Genomic DNA, 20,627 nt, shown 5'->3' with positions numbered 1-20,627 from the left:
CAGCCTGTATTTTCGTGCAAGCATCACATTTCCTCATCACTGTCCCTCTGCATGTATTGCTCCTGTTGTCTAAATGCCCTTCCACTTCTATTCATTCACTGCTATTTATCCCTCAAGAATTACTTTAGTTACTTCCTTGCTCAGAAGTATCTCCTTCTACCTTTCTTTCCAACACCAGTGTGAGTTAAGAGCTTTTCTAGCTGATTCCTATAATGATCTTCTTACTTGTGTAAATTTAAATATAAAATATAAATCAATTTTCATTGTAAAATAAATTCAAATGTAAAATCTCTGATAATTCAACTGAAGAAAGGATTTTGACAAATCTTTCCAATTTACGAAAATAAGAGAGACATTTATCACAAGGGCAATAGCCAAAGTCATAATTTCAAAGAAAAATTGTGGACTGTGCCAATTTTCATCCATGTGTAGATGCAAGTATTGTACCCATTAACAAGAATTTGAAGAATGTTCAACTGAATATTTGATCTTGATGAATATAAGTACATCTCATTCATGAAAGCTAGAAAAGCTGTGGCCCCTCATGAACCAAAAATTCTGCTCCTCAATGTTACTAAAGTCTTACTTACCAAAACCATGTGCGCTATTAGGTTGCCCCCAAGAGCTCCAAAAGTATAATATACAAGGGCCTGGGAAAGAAAAAAAATATCCTTAACTGAACACCAACACACACACACTGACCCAATTCAAATGGTAGTATACAATAAAGCTTTAATAACATTACCTTTGCCTGACTTGAATTAACACCAAGTCCGGAGGCATAGAGAAAGCCAAGAGCCTGAAATAAAATGATTAAAGTAAGAATTCTTCCCTAGTAATAGTTTATACACATAGTCTTATGAATGATGAAAAGCAGCAAGAATCTTTAGAGCCTGAAAGACTTGAACAGTCCAAGTATGTACAACTATGGTTAATTAAAGAGCCTCAGAAATATATTCAAGGTTTTACAAATTACACAATGAAATACAGCTAAACAAATGACTAAGTTTAGCTTGAAGATTAAAGACAGCTTAAAAAAATACTTCAAAACCAAAGGTAAACACAAACATGGCTTTTACTTTATCTTGATCAACAGCTGTATCATCACACTGACACACTACCTATCAAAGGAGAATACACAATGAAAACAGTAAGAGGCTACCACAATAAACATCCTAGCAATAAAAAGGGGTGGCTGGGGTCATGTTGAAGGGGTAACAGAGAAACTTGTCACTTTACAATGCTGAAGCACACACAATTTTTCATTACAAAAACCCAAACAAAAAAACTCCAACCAACCAAACAATGCATTGATAAGGTTCTACCTTTGCCCACTGAGGACCATGAAAGTAAAAGCTAAAGTCAGAAAGGCAGGTGTGTCATGTGCCAGTGTTCGTCAAATCCATGAGCTCTTCCATTTCCCAGCCCCCATTGCCCTTGCACTTGGGTAAGGCCATGTGGCTAGGATGCAGCAAAGAGAAATTCAAGACAGTTTTAGGTCTGGCCATTAAAAACTTTCCAGAAAATCCTCCAGCCCTCCCTTCTCCCTTCAGGAGGCCTGCCCATGTTTCAGATGGTGCAGCTATTATGGCAGAAGCGGCCCTTGACTGAGTCAGTATTGGGAAGAGAGTGACAAAAGCAAGGGAACCACATTGACCCTGGCCCTAACGTGAACAAGGAATACCTCTTTGTAGTGTTGGGCCACTGTGATTTTGGGGCTGTGTCTGTTACATCATCTAAAATTAATTACCATGGAAGAGTGCTTTGCAGTATGCAATATAAAGCATTGTGGCATTATGGGGTGCTATTATTAGAGGGGAAAGAAGCTTCAGAATTATAATCATTCTTCAGAACCAAATGTCTGTAGAATAAAGAATGTATGTGTGAATTTAGATAAACTGACTTATACAAAGAAGGGAAAAAAATCTTTGAAAACAAATGGGGAGTAATGAAGATGTAACCTGTTCATAAATTAAACCAAAACCGTGTGAGAGTTGCAGAGTGGGTAGGTATTCAGACCTAAAGAAAACAATGGTCACAATTTCTGTTATTATTTAAATAGTCTGAAAATAGACTCCTGCTAACCGTGACTAGAAACTTTACATTTACGCAAATCCCACACCTCCAGTAAGCCTGAATTACTGAGAGCACTTAAAATCAATGTGGTGGCTTCCTAAATCCAGGTGTCAATCTTACTATTACCCATGAGAAATCAAGCAGAGATTTTTTACCAAATGGTGTGATGTGACATGGGATACAGAACATCCCTCTATGAGGTAGGCTTGGCCAAAAATACTTGGTTTGAGTTCATCAGCCTTTAGCTCTATGGGAAATAGAGATGATGAAGACGAAAATAAAGGCCGAAAGGAAGAAACAAACAGACAAACTGAAGAAGGCCAATCTGCAGAACAACTGGCCCTATCTTGAATACAGACAAGAAAGAGAGGCAGGGACTCTGCTAACATTCATTAACAATCGAGCAGAAGATGTCGTCCTGGACTGGATACTGCTTAGGACAAAAACAGGGATAAAGGAAATGTTTTGGTTCACTGCCCTATGAAGACTCTCTGGGTGTTATATTTACTGGACGGGAACGGTGAGGGCTACTTACTGAAAGAGCAAGGAAGGGAACAGTAGACAGTGACATCTCGTAGTAAGTTCACATGTATAAATACACAAAGAGAAAGGTCAAGAAGGGTATGCATGCATTAACATGTTACCAATGTTCAGGTCTGGGTGGTACAGATATGATGTTTTCTTATTTTTGTTTTTTGTTTTTTTTTTGACTGCTTCTGTAGTAAAATATATCTTTTAAAAAAACATGAAGATTACCAAAAGCTGGAGCATCTGAGCTTTGGAAAAAAGGTAATGGGTAGTGATTTCAGATAAAAAAATAATTACTTTTATGTTTCATTCTGTACAGATTTAATTTGGAAAACTACAAATGTAATTGTGGTAAGATGCAGCTGCAAAATCCCTCAGGTGACCACAAGTGTTCTTGGACAAGAAGATTGTCTGTCCAAGAACTGGTAAAATGATCCGCCACAGGATTAGTATCTAAAGGTATTTTACCTTCCAGCCTTACTTGTTCAGTGAGGGCAGAGCATAAAGAATAAACTGCTGTGAAAATTAACAAATGCTATGTGCCAAGAGATTCTGCAGTGAAAGTACACTTACAGTTTGTCCCTTAGGAGAGCCTTCTTCAGTCAGTTTTTCAAACATCTCTTTAGCTGTCTGGATATTCTGTGTCAGGTAATCACCGAACAAAAGAGCATATGACACTCTCTCCAAGGCCTTGGTATGATTCATGCCTGCTGCCTTTTGAAGATATCGATATGCTCTTTAAACATAAGCAATTAAAAAAGACAAACAAATTAGCAATATTTTGGAACTGCCATTACAATTTTTACAGAATCTGGGGGCACTTGCTGGTTCAGCTAGACGAGCATATAACTTTTGATCTTGGGGTTGTGAGTCTGAACCCCACTTTGGGTGTAGAGATTACTTAAATTAAAAAAAGAACTTTAAAAAATTTTTGTTGTTTTTTGCTTTACAAAATCTATGCAGATACAGAATAAATAATTTCCTTATTCTATAGAATCCCTCTGATAATTTGATTTGCACTAAGCTATGTTACTTATATATACAGAAAACATTCTGGGCTACTTTTGTCTTTTACATAAGGTACCAGTTCTGCTATTTCAATATTTTAGAATAGTCTAAGAATGAGAAAGAATTATAATACTGTAGTACCCAATAAATAATCATTGTAATTTTCTTTTAAAATCTTTGCAGACTATAACAAAAGTCAGCTGAAATTAAGAGACATAAAATGTTAACTTTATGTTCTTTCCAACTTAACTTTATGTTCTTTCCAAATTCCTAAATTCTAGTGTTTGTCTGCAAGATAATTACAAAGCAAAAATAAAAAAAAAACACCAGACAAGAATTCCTTTTGTTTTATGTCATTTTGAATTCTAAACAATATACATATTCTTGGCTCTTGGAAACTGTTATAATTTTAATTCTTTCCATTTTGCTTATTGTTCATTTTTGTGATGCACATTTATAATCTTTTTAGCCCAAAGCGCTGAAATGTGATATAAGTAATACCCTTGATGTCTATAGGTCGTATCAGGTTTTCTTAAAATACAGCCTAAGTAATCCTCTGTCTTCAGCAGTGCAGTTAAAAAACAAGCACTTAGCGCTTTCTAGCTCAGTAACGGACTATATCAGGGAAAGAAAAGACCGGGCAATGCTACCTACTCTCTTTTCTGGCTTTTCTTGTTGCTTCCGTTGAGGATTTTCATTCCTGTCTGGTACATCATTTCCGCTTCCTGCATTTGCCGCCGTTTAGCAGCCTCTTCTTCAGCTAAAAACAAAATATCAGATGCTTTTAAACTGATTTTACTTTTAAACCAATTATTTACTAAACATCAGTATATATTCTTTCTTCTAGGCAGTTACCACTACAGTGATCTTTCACTCTTTCCCAATCTGATTGTAAGGACATATGCTTTGATGTGCGGCCTTTATCTGACTAAAGTTAAGACTTAAAAACAAAAAACCAAACCAAACCAAACCAAACCAAACCAAACCAAAAAAACCTCCAACATTCAATAAAATCACTTCCTTGTAGAGAAAGTTATATCAACTTGGTTTTGGAAAGTGCTTTCCTACTAATAATTCTAAAACTTTTCATAAAAGTCAACTAAAACTCTAGTAGAGGCTTATGATTATAATCAAGGTGAGCTAAAATTGAAGGACAAGAAAACAATAGTTAGAAAAAATACTGCTATAGTCAAAGGACACTTTAGCCTCACCTGAAAGGCTGTATCTTTACAGGGAGAAAATATGTGACTAATTACCTAACAAAGAATTAGTTAAAAAAAAAATGGATTTTTATTAAATACAGATTCTGATTTAATAGTCAAGTTCTGCTTTTTCCTATGTACTGATGCAACACTGAAAATTATAGCATTAGATTTCCCCAAAATTATTTTGTTCTTTAAGAAAGCATTTTAACAGAAATCTAAAACTTATCAAGAGACATTTGAATATTTCATTAGGAGTATTTACAGAAATAGAAGCAACTTCTTTTTGTAATATAAAAACAAAACTTGATGTATTAAACAGGAGTACCTAATCATACTGGCCCACATCCAAAGATGGACTATATTTGATGTTTTCTCTAAGGAATACCTAAGTATTCTATCAGAGCCATCATTTTGAAAATATCATCTGGTATCAAAAGAGCTACGTTCAAGGTTTTCTTTGTTCCTTAACAGAAAGTTCCTCCTGAAAACACAGCTTGCCTTTAGAGACAATACTGACAGTAACATTTAGGGCAGTTAAATATACTGTATCTATCAAATACTACCTCAGCACAGCACATTTCACTCAAAGTATTTAAAAAAGGTATTATCTATTTTTCTTCTAAGCACTATTAATTAACCTCAGCATAATGTGCTGTTTTTCTTTACTGCCAAAAAACGTTTTATAGTAATTAATTTAGCAGCCTTCTTGAGGGTTTACAGAACAAGCTGTGCACAGCAACGGAAGATCATCTCTAAATAAAACACAAGTGTGATAAGCTGCCCAACTGAGAGCCCAGAAGTGAGTATACGGCATGCTTCCTGCTCTTAAGTCCATTCTTTAAGACTTACCTGTGTCACTGACACTGACCACTTTTGACCAAGGTGGGGAAAGGAAGACTAGAAAAAAGGCCTTAAAAATGTTGTCTGAGACATAAAACAATGTGGACATGCCTCCTACTGAGCAATACTTACTTTCACAAAAGCCCCACTTTTCATCTGCCTTGTAGTCATAGGTTGTAGCACACCACAATCTGCCATCTTCTCTCCCATCTGATGTACATTCGTCATATTCCTTATCCAGGAACAGAAAAGGGAAGTGGCAGGGCTCCCCATGGGCTGTGCCTTCAATGGCAGTCAGAGCTGAAAAGATAAAAAAAAAAAAAACCTCTAAATATAAATAGCATTCTGGTATCCATGCATTTAATACTGTCAATTCCAAGGATTAGAATTTGAAGACAAAATAACATGATTTGAAATGGGGAACATGAAAAGGTCAGCATCAAATTTTCTTTAACATGACTTAAGGGTGGGTCAACTTAGTGAACATGGCTGGCTTAGTGTACATGGCAGCTCTGTATCTAACTTAGAATTTCTGAAGATCTTGAGATCTGATAGCCTCAGAATGTTATAAGACTACTGTAAAATTCCTGGCTAACTAGCAAGCAAAAAATAAGGCAAATACAACCAGATCAATTTCACCGCTCAGCACAATTCCCCTCTTTTCTTTCTAAGTCAGCTTAATAGTATGAAGCTATACAGGGAAAATGCTCCCTTAGGTCAAGTTCATCATTCACGCCTCTGTGATCCCACAGCACTTTAATCAGAGCATGTATGATATAACCTGAGGTTCTTTCTTTACCATACTCTTGCTCCCACTAGACCCTGAGCTTGTTAAAAGTAGAGACCATATCTCTATTGTTCATAAGCTCTTTGGTCTATCTTCTAGTTGCTGGGAATTATGTCAGGTGCTGAAAACAAGGTGGAACAGAGGTCTCTGCTCTCCACAACTTACTGCCTAGCAAGGAAGAGAGACATTAAATGCTAAGTGTGACTGATGTTATGGAAAGGAAAACCTCCCCTGTCAGGTACTGAGGTTTACCACTGAACTTCACAGCTGTGCAGGAGTAGAGGGTGGATGAATTGCTTTAGGGTGGGGTAGAAGTACTGTAGACAGAAGGGCCCATGTGCACTAAGAATTAAATGAAAGACAGCATGGCACTTTAGAAAAAATACAAAGTTCAGTATGTGACAACATGTAGTGTGAGTGCCCAAGTAGACAAGAGAAGAGGTTAAAGCTAGAGCAGCACAAAGAAGCTAGACTAAGGTCCTGATAAATCTGATTAAGGAGTTTGGCCTTTATCCTGAGAACAATGGAAACTCACTTAAAGAGCTTTAAACAGAAGTGACATGCTCATACTTACACATTTTTATTAAGAGAGTGGACAACGGAATGGAGAAAAGCAACACTGGATTAAGACAACCAGTTTACAAGTTGTGACATTAGGCTGAGAGGTCATGGGAGCCTGAAGAAGATAATGGAATGAAAGGAGTGGATGTACTCAAGTGATGCTAAGAAGCAGATGTGGCCCCGCTTCCTGATTGACTAGATGTGCAGATGTGAGGGGAGGAGTCATGGAAGGCTCCCAGGTATTAGACTTCAGGAAGTGAGGGGATGGCTGTCTTCACTAGAACACTAAAGGAGGTGTATGTTACTGGGTAGGGATGAAAGGCTCAGGGCAGAAACAAGTTAAGCTTTAATCCTGCTATATTCAAAGTGGCTATAACAAACAAAACCAAAAACAAGATGTCGTAGACATCTTTTCAGCTATAGTCAAAGAGGAAGTTCTCCAGTTCATAGACAGACTGGAAGCTAAGAGTACACATAAGAATACCAGTGAGAAGTAAAAAAGAAGAGCAGAGGGACAGGGTTGACCCCAGAACCATACACGGTTAAGTGAGTACAAGTCAACTTCCACGGATTGCTTTAACATGGAGAATGTAATTAGGAGTACAGATTCTGGAGTCAGAATGCCTGACTCAAATCCTACCACTCACTAGTTGTACACTTTGAGCAAATTCACTAATCTCTCCCCTTATCTGTAAAATTATCTGCAGGTAACTTCTTTATCTACAAATAGGGATAAGAGTCCTAGCTGCATAGAGTTACTCACAAAGATGAACTGAAATAATACACGTAAGGGACCCACCACGTGCCTGCCACTTAAGGTAATAGCCTTAAAGAGATAACACTGCTACTCTCATAGGCACTCCTGCTCTGAAAGCACATGAAATGGATGCTCCTTCTCACCTGTGCAAAGAAGAATTCATACTTACTTGAAAACTATTTTCAGTAAGTTATGAAAGGCAAAATTAATTTCAAACTGTTTGCCATCAGGCAAACGTCTTTCACCATCCTGGTAATCACTGACCAAAGGCAAATACTTTGATCCACCTGTGTCTACAAGAAATGATCTTTAGTACAATGTATAAGCAAAGCACCCTTTAGCAACGACCTCAGAGGGACCATTTTAACTACACAGTTTGAAAAAAGGCACTCCTATGTACTGCTACTAGATTCAAATTTGCTTGAGAAAAATAGTATCTGTAAAATAGCAGTTTGTCAATGTGAATTTCAAATTAAAATACAATAGTTTAAAAGAATATATATTTTTCTGATAATAGAAATTTGTTTTAAAAACAAATAGCTTGCCTTAAGAATCCCAGTTTGCCAACACTTTCTAAGTGGTACCAATGTATGAAAGGATTCTCTTTCATGTGATGGAACTGTACACCAGCAAAGAAACTGGAAAGAACGCAAGAGATTTTGGCAACAAAAGGTTCTAACCTACTGCTCATTCAGCACTTACTTAAGTAGGAAGAATCCCCAGGGTGCCTGGGTTTCACCAATTTAGTGAGAGTGAATCTTGATCTAAGTAATGTGTTTATTAGTAAGTAACTAGAAAGAAAATCTGTATCTCTCAGGTATCTTTTCCAAGCAATATGACAACATGGAAATTGCTACTTTTACTACCTTTTACACTTGGTTTAAAGTCTTCTAAAAGTTACTGACTGGGACTTGCCAGTTCCAAGTCAATTATCTCAAGTAGATAGTCCTCACAATAGCATTAATTTCAGTTAATTTTCTTTCCGTGAAGAAATTCTGCAAGAATTTCAAAGCTGTCATTTTAAAAACTGCCACAAAAATGGTACCTACTAGCTTTAAAAACTATGGTAATCATGGCTCTGGCACAATGAAGCTGACTGATTATGCAATTTAAGTTAATGATAGCCAGTAGTCAAACCTGACTCTAAAAATGAAAGAGGGAAAAATGTGTCATTAAGTCAATTTAGCACCTTCCTTTAAAAAAAAAAAATCACAGTTCTCAATAAGGTATCATATTTTGACTATACAGTAATGGCAGAATACCACAATCTATTTAAACCCTGATGGTAAGATTTCTATAACTTATGTTAGAAGAGAATTTATAATAAATAATGGACTGCTTTATATTTAAACTGGTAAAGAACTGCTCTTGCAAAGTGAGTAAAAATCAATCAAGAAAGCTAGAAAAAGTTAAAAAAAAAAAAAAAGAAAAAAAAGGACAGCCCAAACAACAACCCCAAACCTGGGTCTTTCAGTGCTGGCCAGATTACAGGTAAATGGGGACTTTCATACTACTAGTGGGATTATCAGTTAGTACCTCTTCAAGAGGGACCTTCAGAAATACCTATTAGAATTCATAAAGTTCATACTTGGGATCACATTTTTCCACTTCGAGAATGTTTAACTTGTAGAAATGCTCCCATAAGTATTCAAAGAGATATGTATATGACAGTATTTGTGTATAAAGATAGAAAACCAGTAAGAATTCAAAGGTCTGTCAACAGGAGACTGGTTAAATTAGCTACAGTGTAGTCATTACACAAAAACCTGGTACAGACAGAAGTAGAGGGTCAAAGGCTAGGTGTCAGGGCAACCTTATATTTCAAGATCTGACAGATTTCAGAAAACCAACAGCTAAGTGATGAAAGCTTCTTCAGAGTAGGAAAAAATATGTGAGAGATCAGAAAGATGAGGACCAAGAACTGACCAGGTATTCAGAAAAGAGAATGTGACTGGAGCAGAGCGGATTTAGAGGTCTCGAGGGGACCAGAGCATCCCGAGAGTTGGATGAGAGAATGGGAAGAGAAGTATAATCAGTGAACACAGACAACTCTTGTTTCAAAGAATGATGCTATTAAAGGGGAGTAAGGAGGGGCACCTGGGTGGCTCAGTGGGTTAAAGCCTCTGCCTTCAGGTCAGGTCATGCAGCTTCCAGCTCTCTGCTTAGCAGGGAGCCTGCTTCCTCCCTCTCTCTCTCTGCCTGTCTCTCTGCCAACTTATGATCTCTGTCAAATAAATAAATAAAATCTTAAAAATAAATAAAGGGGAGCAGGGAAGCAGGGTGGTCGCTGGAGGGGGTTTTGGTTTTTAAAATATAAGCTATTACAGCATGTCTGATGCTGATGGAAAGAATCCAAGAGAGAGGGAGCAGTGAAAGTGTGGCCACAATGTTGCCATATGAACTAAATTAAATGTCCTGGGAATTGCGACATTATTTTTTCCTCATTTTCTAATGGTAAGATCAAAAAACCCCCAAAAGTCAACCTCTAGATCCATAAAAACAAAGGCAAATGATTTAGCTTTGCAAATTTCTCATCTTAGGAGCTTTAACACTGCCAATTAAGTCTGATATTGTACCTATAAGTTTACATGAGTGTTCTGTTTATAAGAAAACTACTTAATCATGCTGCTTGTTTGAAGTAATTTTTTATTTCTAAACATACAACAGTAAATAACATTTTAGTAGAATGTATTTGTAGTAGTAAATAGTTGAAATACAATCATTTAATGTTCAAAAGCTATCAACCTCAATACATTTGTCATAAAATGCTCATCAGTTTTAGTCAACACCAAGGTAAAAACTCAATGAACCAACCATCAGGAAAAACCCCCAAAGATTTAAGAACAAAACATAGGAACAGATGATTCAAAGTAAACCATACCTGAGATGGCCAAATAAGGCCAAATAAGGAGGTATTTACTGCGGAAGAATGGGATAGTAATCTCTGAGGGAAAATACCAACGTTATATAATCTGCTCCAAGAGATTGCTTTCACTCAATGCTGAGAATTACTAACTACGATTGAGAAATTACTTATGTTAATGAAGTAGGAAGGAACGAAAGACAAGCAGACTATATGCAGGGAAGCTGTGCTTTAAGGAATAAAACCCTTCAGAAGAAGAATGAAATGTAGTAATAGGAGAATGAACAAAACATTAAGATCAGAGTTGACAAGCTCAGTTTTGTGAGAAATAACTAATCATTTTAAAGTAGAAACAGAAGCAAGCACTGGCCCCTGTGCCCAGAAGAAAGTGACAAGTTCATGACACTTAAGTGACAGGCACTATCAGAAATCATACAGATGCTCAGGAAAACTATTTAAGAGTGAGCATCTCTGAAAAATGGCTTTAAAGACAGTTCTTAGAGTTTCAAACACAAAGATGGTCTCCTAAAGGAGTTTTCTTGCACAGATAATTTTCCGTACAACCATACAAAATGAAAGAAACAACAAAATCTTTTCATTAAAGTTAGCACCTGTTGTAGAGAATGGCCTGTTCCCTTAGCCATTTATCTTGTTAAATCTGATCACTAAATTAAGGTTTGTTTATTCCTAGCCACCCCCATGAGAGTGACAATGGGGTAGCAATGCCATCTTATTACTTAACCAACTTGCTTATTCCAGAACCCAATTTAAGCATGATTTAGTGAAGTTTAAACTCTGTTCCTTTTGTGCTACTTGAAATAGAGCAAGAGGCTCATTATTTGACTTGATTTTACTTCTAATTTTTTACGACCATCTGGATAACATGTTTATTATAGCAAAGACAATCCAAGCAACAGGAAAGTGTACAAAATTAAAGAAAAATCAAAGTCATCTTTAGCTACCACCATGAAGTCCCTTTTTTCTCCTGAGGTAATGACTCTTACTGATGTTACTGTTAATTTTTCTTCTCACTTGCAAATATATGAAAAAAAGAAGGGGGGGGGGACTTTCTTTTACAAAAGGGACCTGTGATGGTTAATTGTGTGTGTCAACTTGTGCCCAGATAGTTGGTCAAACATTATTCCAGATGTTTCTGTAAAGGTGTTTGTGGAAGAGATTAGCATTTAAATCAATGGACTTTTGAGTAAAGCAGATTAGCCTCCATAACATGGGTATGCCCCATTCAATTAGTTGAAGGCCTAACAGAACAAAGACTGACCTCCCTTGACCAAAAGTAATTCTGCCAGTGGACAGACTTTGGTTCTCTTTCTCTGGAGAACCCTGACCAATACAAGGATCATACTAATTGAATTATTTATAATGTGACATTTCACTAAACACTAGCATTGTTCAGGTGGCAGACTGCAGATTGGCTGTCAATTCTTAACCCTTTCCTCACTGTCTATGGAGCTAGGGATGGTCAAGTGATTGTCTTGGTAGGTTTTTTTTTTTTTTTTTTAAAGATTTTATTTATTTATTTGACAGACAGAGATCATAAGCAGGCAGAGAGAGATGGGTAAGCAGGCTCCCTGCTGAGCAGAGAGTACAATGCGGGGCTTAGGGCTCGATCCCAGAACACTGGGATCATACCCAGAACCCTAGGATCATGACCTGAGCTGAAGGCAGAGGCTTTAATCCACTGAGCCACCCAGGTGCCCTGTCTTGGTAGTTCTACCAGTGACTCCTGGTGCAGGTATCAATTCTTCCTGAGGACCCAGGACCTGGAGATACAGCCATCACCAGGTGTGACCATATGGAACAAACATGAAGATAAAGCTAATTTATTAAGGAGCCTGAATAGGAGAGAAAGGAGCTGGAGTCCTTGATGGCAAGAGCCCTAACTATGGAACCAAAATAAACTTCTGCTTTTGCCACTATTTGATGGATTTTGTTACCTGCAATAATAATGTTCCTTTTAAAATAACTATGAGGGGGGCACCTGGGTGGCTCAGTGGGTTAAGCCTCTGCCTTCAGCTCAGGTCATGATCTCAGGGTCCTAGGATTGAGCCCAGGGAGCCTGCTTCCCACTCTCTCTGTCTGCCTCTCTGCCTACTTGTGATTTCTCCTTCTCTGTCAAAATAAATAAATAAAATCTTAAAAATAACTATGAGGGCACCTGGGTGGCTCAGGCATTGAGCACCTGCCTTGGGCTCAGGTCATGATCCCAGGGTTCAGGGATCAAGCCCCACATCGGGCTCTCTGCTCAGCAGGAAGCCTGCTTCTCCCTCTCCCACTCCTCCTGCTTCTGTTCCTTCTCTCATTGTGACTCTCTCTGTCAAATAAATAAATAAAATCTAAAAAAAACCCCAACAACTGAGTATTCTACAATAAGAAATAACACAATGTAATAACTTCCCTTCTTGATGACCATTTATTTATTCATTTAAACAACAAAAAAAAGCTTACTGGGATGATGTGCAGAAAACAATTGCCATGGGCATTTTGCAAATTGCCTTTGAAAAAGTGGGCCCTTGGCTAGAATCTGGAAAGTTCTACTTTGAGAGGGTTCCCACGACCCTGATAGAAGTGACTTATTGTGCCTAAACTGTCTGTACAATGTGGTTTATGCTCAACATGTGTTTTCCTTCTGGGAACCTGCAATTTTGGTATGCGCCAGGCCAGAAATGATTACATGACTAGTCTCCATTAAAAACTCTAAGCACTGGGTCTCTAATGAGCTTCCCTAGAAGATAATATTTCACATATGTTGTCCCATGTGCCAGGGGAATTAAGGACATCCTTTGTAACTCCCCTGGAAGAGGACAGTTGGAAACTTGTGTTTTGTGTCCTTTGCACTTCACCCCAGGCTGATTTTACTTTGTATCCTTTTGCTACAAGAACTCAAAGCTGTGAGTACAACTGCATGCTGCGTCCTCCCAGCAAATCACGGAGGTCTGGGGACCCCTGAAGTCAGGGGCATCACAAGTAGGATTGGCTAGGATGACCTAGACAGGTCAGATGAGCAGGATGACCCTAACCCACTGAAACATGGTGAAAGCACCGTTAGGGAAAGGAAGGGGAGGGGACAGGGTATAATGAATCTTTGGCGGCCAGCCATGGTATGCAGCCTCAGCTGAGTCATTATCTGTTGTGAGAAGTAAAAGTTACCCGTGGAACTTGAAAATGACAGATCCAACTCTGGGAGAGCAGGCTAGTTGCTTTTGGCCATGGTGGCTAAAACAATGCCATTGGGTTTTATTTTCTCCTCCAGATTGGAGAAAGGACCCCCAAATCCCCAAAGTGAACAGGCCAAAAATGTTAAAAGTTTACAGTGCTCTCTCCTCCAAGTGGGTTAGAGGGGCAGGATGGGAAGAGGGAGTAGAACTAGGCCGAATGATGTAGGAATGATGCTGGGATTCGGAGATGACGGCCAAGAAAGAATTCTTGAGACGTCGTTGGTGCAAAAAGGTCATTTTATTAAAGCACAGGGACATGACAGGAAAGAGCTGTGCTGGCATTATGAGGAGTGGCTGATTATTTCCCACCTTTCAAGTTGAGTTGGGGATAGGGTTGGGGATAGCCAAGTCTCTAAGGAATTTGGGAAGCATGGTTTCCAGGACCTTGAGGGGACTAGCTATTGTTGGGAAAAGATCTTTTACTACTGACTCATTAAACCTTAGTCATGAGACTCTTCAGATGTATATCGGTGGGTCATATGCTTGGGAAATGATTGCCAACACCTATCTTGACAGAGATAAAGGAAGTTTCCAAAGCAATTTTAAAATACTAAAATAAACTTACAGGATCCTGGAGGGTCGGGCTAAGATTAAGATTGCCTTTTGCCCTTAGCAAAGTGTTAATATTGAGGCAGCTGAGTTCCTAGAGGAATGTCACTCTGCCTTTTAAGGACTTATGAATGGGCTGTAAGTAGTAAAGAAATTTAATTTTTCTTTTGCCTTTGTTCTCCAAATCACTAAAGCAAAATTTTAGATAAGGCAGAAAGAAAAGGGAAGGCTGCACTCTAGCAGTTTTTTTTTCAGTCTAGCTTCTGCTGCACTGGCCTCCTCCATTCCCCTTCCTCCCCTGCATTCCAGCCAGGATCTTCCCTGGCAGCTATCACGTTAACATGCAAATGATGAATTTACTTCCTGGCAGTTCAAGTAAATTTGCAATAAGAAAAAAAGAAGGGATTCTTTTAGTGGCTTTGTATTTCGTGGCTACCACAAATGGATGGATGAGAAAAATTGATACACGATGTTAAATGCTTATAATTCCATCCATAATTCCAATCACCCTGATCAGCAGAAGCGGCAAAAAAGAAATGTGTTAGTGGGACAAACTTCCTTGCTTTTTTGCCGCCAGTAGGCGGGCTGGAATTAAAACTCTTGAGTATTGGAAACAGAACAAGTCTCTATAATTGCTGGGTTTTGCTATGGAAGATATGGACGTTTAGTGGAGCCCTTGTTAAAAGGGAGACAATAAGAAAGAGGTGATCTGCAGGTGGAAACACACTTTTGGAGTCCTAAAGAGCAGGTTTTGGTTGGCTAAGTGAGTGCTTCCGAAGGTAGAGGTCTGACCTTAGGGCCTGATGCCTGCGTGCCTGTGTATGTTTGTGTGTGGGGAGGGAGATGGGAGAGGAGGACACAGAAAGTGAGAGAGAGCTTGTGCACGCCCAAAGACCAACAAGACAAAGCTGCGGCCCAGCCTTGCATGCCACCTGGACTTTTTGGCCCTGTAGCATCTTGACTCTGCTGCTGAAAAAAGCCTCTGGCTTTTAAAAAATCCTGAATTCACAAATCCTATTTGCTTGAACTTGATTCAAAGCTAAAACCTGATGCTATTTGGGACAGGCTTCCAGCCTCGGTGTGAGCTGGACAGAACCAAGAGCAGCCACAGGCTCAATAAACAGAAATCAGATGCTGTGGCCTACTGGACATTAGGCCACCTCTCTGTGGGGCCTCATATTGTGATGAAAATCGTGGATGCCCGGCTAGACTGTCTGGGTCACAGACAAATGTTCATAGGAAAGGGTTTGTTCTCTGATGGGACCATCTGAAATCAAGCTGCTGACTGGTGTGTTATTTCTGATACAGAGACTGACCACAGTCCTAACTTGAGACTGTTGTCCAGAGCTATCCTTTGGGGGAGGAGACATCACAGGGAGTGGGACCCTCTATTTGCTCCTGAAAGGTCGAGTTACCGAGGGATTTCCAGCCCCTGTGGAATAGGCCTTAACTTGTGCCTGGCTCTCCTGATAAGCCGCCATCTCCAACAAGGGACTAATTACCTGACTGCTTCTCTCTTCACTTCACGCCTCTCTCTCTCCCCTTCTCTCTGGTGCACACCTTAGTGCGATCTGACTGTTCCAGTGCAGCTGTCCTCAGAGAGGGGGTGATCTTTCCTAGGTTGCTTTACGGGTTAAGTGATCAGGGTGAAAGAGGTGGGACGTGATATAAATCTATTTTGAAATTTTTTGAAAATTCAGGACTTTTGTCCTGCCAAGTTTTGAACATGATGTTTTTCTGGTTCAGATGTATAAAAATGCTTTTCTGTGAAGATGTCTTGCCTTTCTTACACAGAACCCCTCCAAGTAAAATGTCTGGATGAGAGTAGGGGATGACTGAGAAAATAAAAAAATCATATGACTACTGAATGGAAACTCTGATTTTGTAACAACCAAGGAAAATAAACTAAAACCCCTGCACCTGGAGAGGCATGAGTGAGGGGAGAATAATGGTGTTTTCTGCAACTATTTCTGGAAGCTTCTTCCCCTTCCTAAAGGAAGACTCTCCATGCACTCTTCTGAGCTGTTGAGAGTGCTCTGCATTCAGACTGTGGAGCCCCTCATACCAGACAGGGCTGACTGTGAGGCAGCAGGAGGTGGCCCAGTCCCTACACCTGCCATGCAGAAAACCTCCAGATATTGTCCACACTCGTGAGGTGGATGAACAGTGTCATGGACAACAAAACTGTTTGGGACTGACTGGCAGTTGCTCTGAAACTAAAAAATGGAACTAAAGTACTTGGACTGGATACCTAGAAGATGCCCATGCCAGGAGGCCACATCATCCTGCCTAACATATGTCTGGGTTGGGCTGCCTCAGTGATGGTAAACTCTGTTTCCAGGGTTACCATACGTGCCCTCTGGGTCTACAATTCTGTTTGTGCACCCTATCACGACACTGCCTCAGCTTCAACTTACTGGCCAGTTCTGCTGGGCCTGAATTGATGGCTTAAGACTAGGTTAAAAAAAGTTAATATAGATATTTAAGAAGGAAACCATCTGGCCTCTATGGTTAATGGAGCTTGTTAATTAGCTGGGTGTAGGACTCATGAAGGGCATAACTGAAATCAGTACGGCAGACTGGTCTCACTCTACTGTCCAGGTCTTACTGAGAGTAACTTTGCCATAAAGACAAGATGACCAGGGACCAAGGATGTGTAGAGAAGAGTTCATAGACCAGGCTTAAACCTCTGTCCTTGAAAAGGTTTATAAGGTTCGCCCTTGGCTGGTGTCTAGGAACTTAAGATTCTGGAAGAGTGCCTACTACCCTGTTATGAGTGACTCATCCCAAGTGCACAAACAATATGGTTTCTGGTGAACACCTGCTTTCCTTGTGCAAGTCTGTAATTTTGGTATGTGCTGGGCACAGACTGCCTACATGGCCAGCACCCTAAAATGACTCCAGGTATTAGGTCTCGGGGCACCTGGGTGGCTCAGTCTTTACGCATTTGCCTTTGGCTCAGGTCATGATCCCAGGATCCCAGGATCGAGTCCCACATTGGGCTACTTGCTCAGTAGAAAGCCTGCTTCTCTCTCTCCTACTCCCCCTGCTTTTGCCTCCTCTCTTGCTATCTCTCTGTCAAATAAATAAGTAAAATCTTAAAAAAAAAAAAAAAGGTATTAGGTCTCTAATCAGTTTCTCTGGCAGACAGCATATCACATGTGTTGTCACAACTTGTTACTGGGGAAATTAAATACATTCTGTGTGACTCCCCAGGGAGAGGACCTTTGGAAGCTGCATCTGTTTTCCCCAGATTTCACCCATGTATCTTTCTCTTTATTGATTTTGCTTTGTGTTCTTTTGCTGTAATAAATCATAGCCCTAAATATGACTATATGCTCAGTCCTGTGAATCTCATGGAGAATCACTAAGCTGAAGGTATGGTCCTGGGGATACCAGACACAGTTGGAAATAAGTGTGAAATAGTCAACAAATAGCAAGAAGGCAAAAATGGCTGGAGTCATGTGAGTGAAGGGACGTGGCAGAAGATGAAGTCACAGGGAGAGGAAGTACTAGATCATGTAAGGCCTTGATTGGACTTTATTCTGAATGTGATCGGAAGCCACTGGAGGCTCTGAACAGGAAGGAAAACTGCTCTGGCTGCTGCTAAGAGAACTGAAATAAGCGGAAGAAGAGAAAGCAGGGATACCAAGCAGGAAGTTCTTAAAGACATGAGACTCTTCAACTGCCCTTGGTGGTTCAGTTCGGCCCCTGGTGGTTCAGAAAGGAGAAACTTACATTCATTTTTAAGGATGAGTAGAAATATGATAAACTTGGGCAAGGGGGTGAGGAAAGTGTTCCAAACAGTAGGAAGAACTTGTACAAGTTATGACCTTATTAGAAGCATAAACTGCATGGTGTATTTGAAGATTGTTGAAGGGTCTGATATTGCTGTAAGAGGGTCTTGGGCAGAGTTGTGGGAGATGAAGCCACAGAGGCCATGCTGCACATGGAAGGCTTTGGGAATCATGTTAAGGAGTTTGTGCTGCATCTCAAAGGCAAATGGGGAAATAATGAAGGGTTGTAAATAGAGGAGTTATGGATCAAATTTGAATTTTAGGAAGATCAATATGGCAGAGATAAGGATGAGAGGCCAATAAAGGAAGCAAGTCTATAAATAAATGTCATATTACTCAGTTCTCAGTTCTAATGTAGCTGGGACTGCACACACTCAAAGCCATGCACATAACTTATGTTATATATAAACAGAGAGAAAGATGACATGATCAAATCATGTTAGAAACATGCTGATGCACACTAAAGGTACTTACTCCCAGGAGGGTTCTCCTTACCTACAGAATGCTTTAGCAGGATGGACGTGGTATGTCCAGACATAAATCTGGGATGTATATATTTTGAGGAATGACCTCCTAGAAAACATCACATAAGCTATGCAATTATCATAGACTAAACTGGAGATGTTTTATAATGGAAATAGCTCCCTTTCATGGAAGTGACATTCCATATACACCATTTAGAGGCCTCGTATGTTAAAATCTGGGCCAGGGTGCACCCTAATCGAGGCAAGCAGAACCTAGGAGTAGCCCTGGCAGTCTGAACTTCTTGACACTTCACCTGTGTCTTGTGATAATTATTCTCTCTGAAAATATTAGTCAAGTTTGGTACTGGGTAAGATCTCTTTATTCTTTTGAGTTCAAAATTTGTCAGGTTTTTTTTTTTTTTACAGTGTTTAATTCAACCTGGAAGAACCAGGATGAATGATACATTTCCTAACCGTATTCACCAGAGTGACCAGTATGACAACTTAGTTGCAGTGTGTGTTCCTGGTGCCTAGATTGTAGTGTCTAAATGCAATTTCCTACGAAAAGGAATTTTTTTTTTTTCTTGAGAAATGGCTGATTCATTTCAGGGTTAGGAAATGTGTAAGATGAATTTAAGATATCCCATCTTGCCTGAAAAATAAAAACAAGTTTAAAAGTCGGTTATGATTAGTCCACAAGAATGAACTTAAAGGGACTCTCAGTATGCAAAAATAGGATAATGTGAGCAATGAAAAAGGACTGCAATCCTGTGAAGCAAACATATGTGAAACCCACAGATCTGGAATGATGCTCAGAAGCAAAGCAAACAGAAACAAACAGACAAAAACGTACTTACTGGCCTCCTTTGGAGGTTGCTAGAGCACCAAATTATTATTTGAAAATATTTCAAGGGAAAGAACCAAGCATCTAACCTGCATGTGAGGACTGTGTTTCAGGGTAAACAAAGAGTTGTGAGGGCAAGTTTTTCTTTATAAAAGAATCCCAGGTAACAAATGCAGGAGGTATTATACATCAGAAAGACATCATTTTGCAATTCCTAGTGAAATAATGGATCCAGACAAACAAAATGGTTGTGGAAGCCTCTGGGTAAAAGGTCAGTGAGGAACTTCTGAATGGCTGGATCAGGCTGACATCACCCAGCTTCACTGATCAATTTCTAGAAGTGGAACAATCAAATACTCTGTGCCTCCGGATGCATTATATTAGGAAGTACACAATACTCTACTATGAGATAGTCTCAGGAAAACACCAGAGCTAAATCTACCTCAGCGTCTACAGTTAACGTCCAATTTACAGACTACATAGCCGGGAGTGAGTAAGTTCAATGACATTACAAGGATACAACCAGCTAGATCCAGAATGTGGGAAACTGTATAGCACAAAGGACATTATTTCTTTACCAAACAAAATGAAATAAAAAACAAGGGAGAAAGACCTGTTATAGATTAAGAGAAAACTAAGATCTTGGTGTGGATACTGATTCAAACCAACCAGTTCTAAAAAGATATCTGAACCAACAGGGAAAACTGCACAGGGACTGGGGATTGGGTGATTCAAGAATAATCGTTAATTTTGTGGACATTATAGTACCACTGTGGTTTGCTAGGGGAAAAAGGGCATATTTTCAGAGATACATACACAGGTGATATAACATGGAATCTGCTGTAAATACTCTAGGAAAGAAGAGAGTAGATGCATATGCGGTGGCAGAGATGAAGCAAGAATAAGAATGTGGAGGGCTGCTGACCCCAGATGATGGGCAAGGGGGTCACGACCACCCTCCACTTTTGTGCATATTTTGAATCCTCCCTCATAAAAAAATAAAAATGAATGAATTAAACTATAATATTTGGCAAGAATTTAAAAATGGTAATACATATTTTTGGCTGAGGCACATGAAAAGGAGTCATTTAAAAGGAAGTGAACAGAATTAC

General features: G+C 39.3%; 1 protein-coding gene across 1 annotated transcript in view; it reads right to left on the bottom strand.

The window, feature by feature from the left end:
* SEL1L (SEL1L adaptor subunit of SYVN1 ubiquitin ligase) overlaps positions 1-20,627 on the bottom strand; it is a 54,841-nt gene that overhangs the window by 25,882 nt on the left and 8,332 nt on the right. The window contains exons 4-8 of the mRNA XM_059373582.1: positions 5,790-5,957; positions 4,267-4,372; positions 3,178-3,340; positions 746-799; positions 591-650 (exon numbers count right to left, since the gene is read on the bottom strand). Coding sequence (XP_059229565.1) covers positions 591-650; positions 746-799; positions 3,178-3,340; positions 4,267-4,372; positions 5,790-5,957 — 551 coding nt within the window. The remainder of the gene's footprint in view (positions 1-590; positions 651-745; positions 800-3,177; positions 3,341-4,266; positions 4,373-5,789; positions 5,958-20,627) is intronic.

This window comes from Mustela nigripes, chromosome 13 (genome assembly GCF_022355385.1).
Source record: "Mustela nigripes isolate SB6536 chromosome 13, MUSNIG.SB6536, whole genome shotgun sequence".
NCBI lineage: Eukaryota > Metazoa > Chordata > Mammalia > Carnivora > Mustelidae > Mustela > Mustela nigripes.
This window is presented reverse-complemented; position numbering and strand designations above follow the sequence as displayed.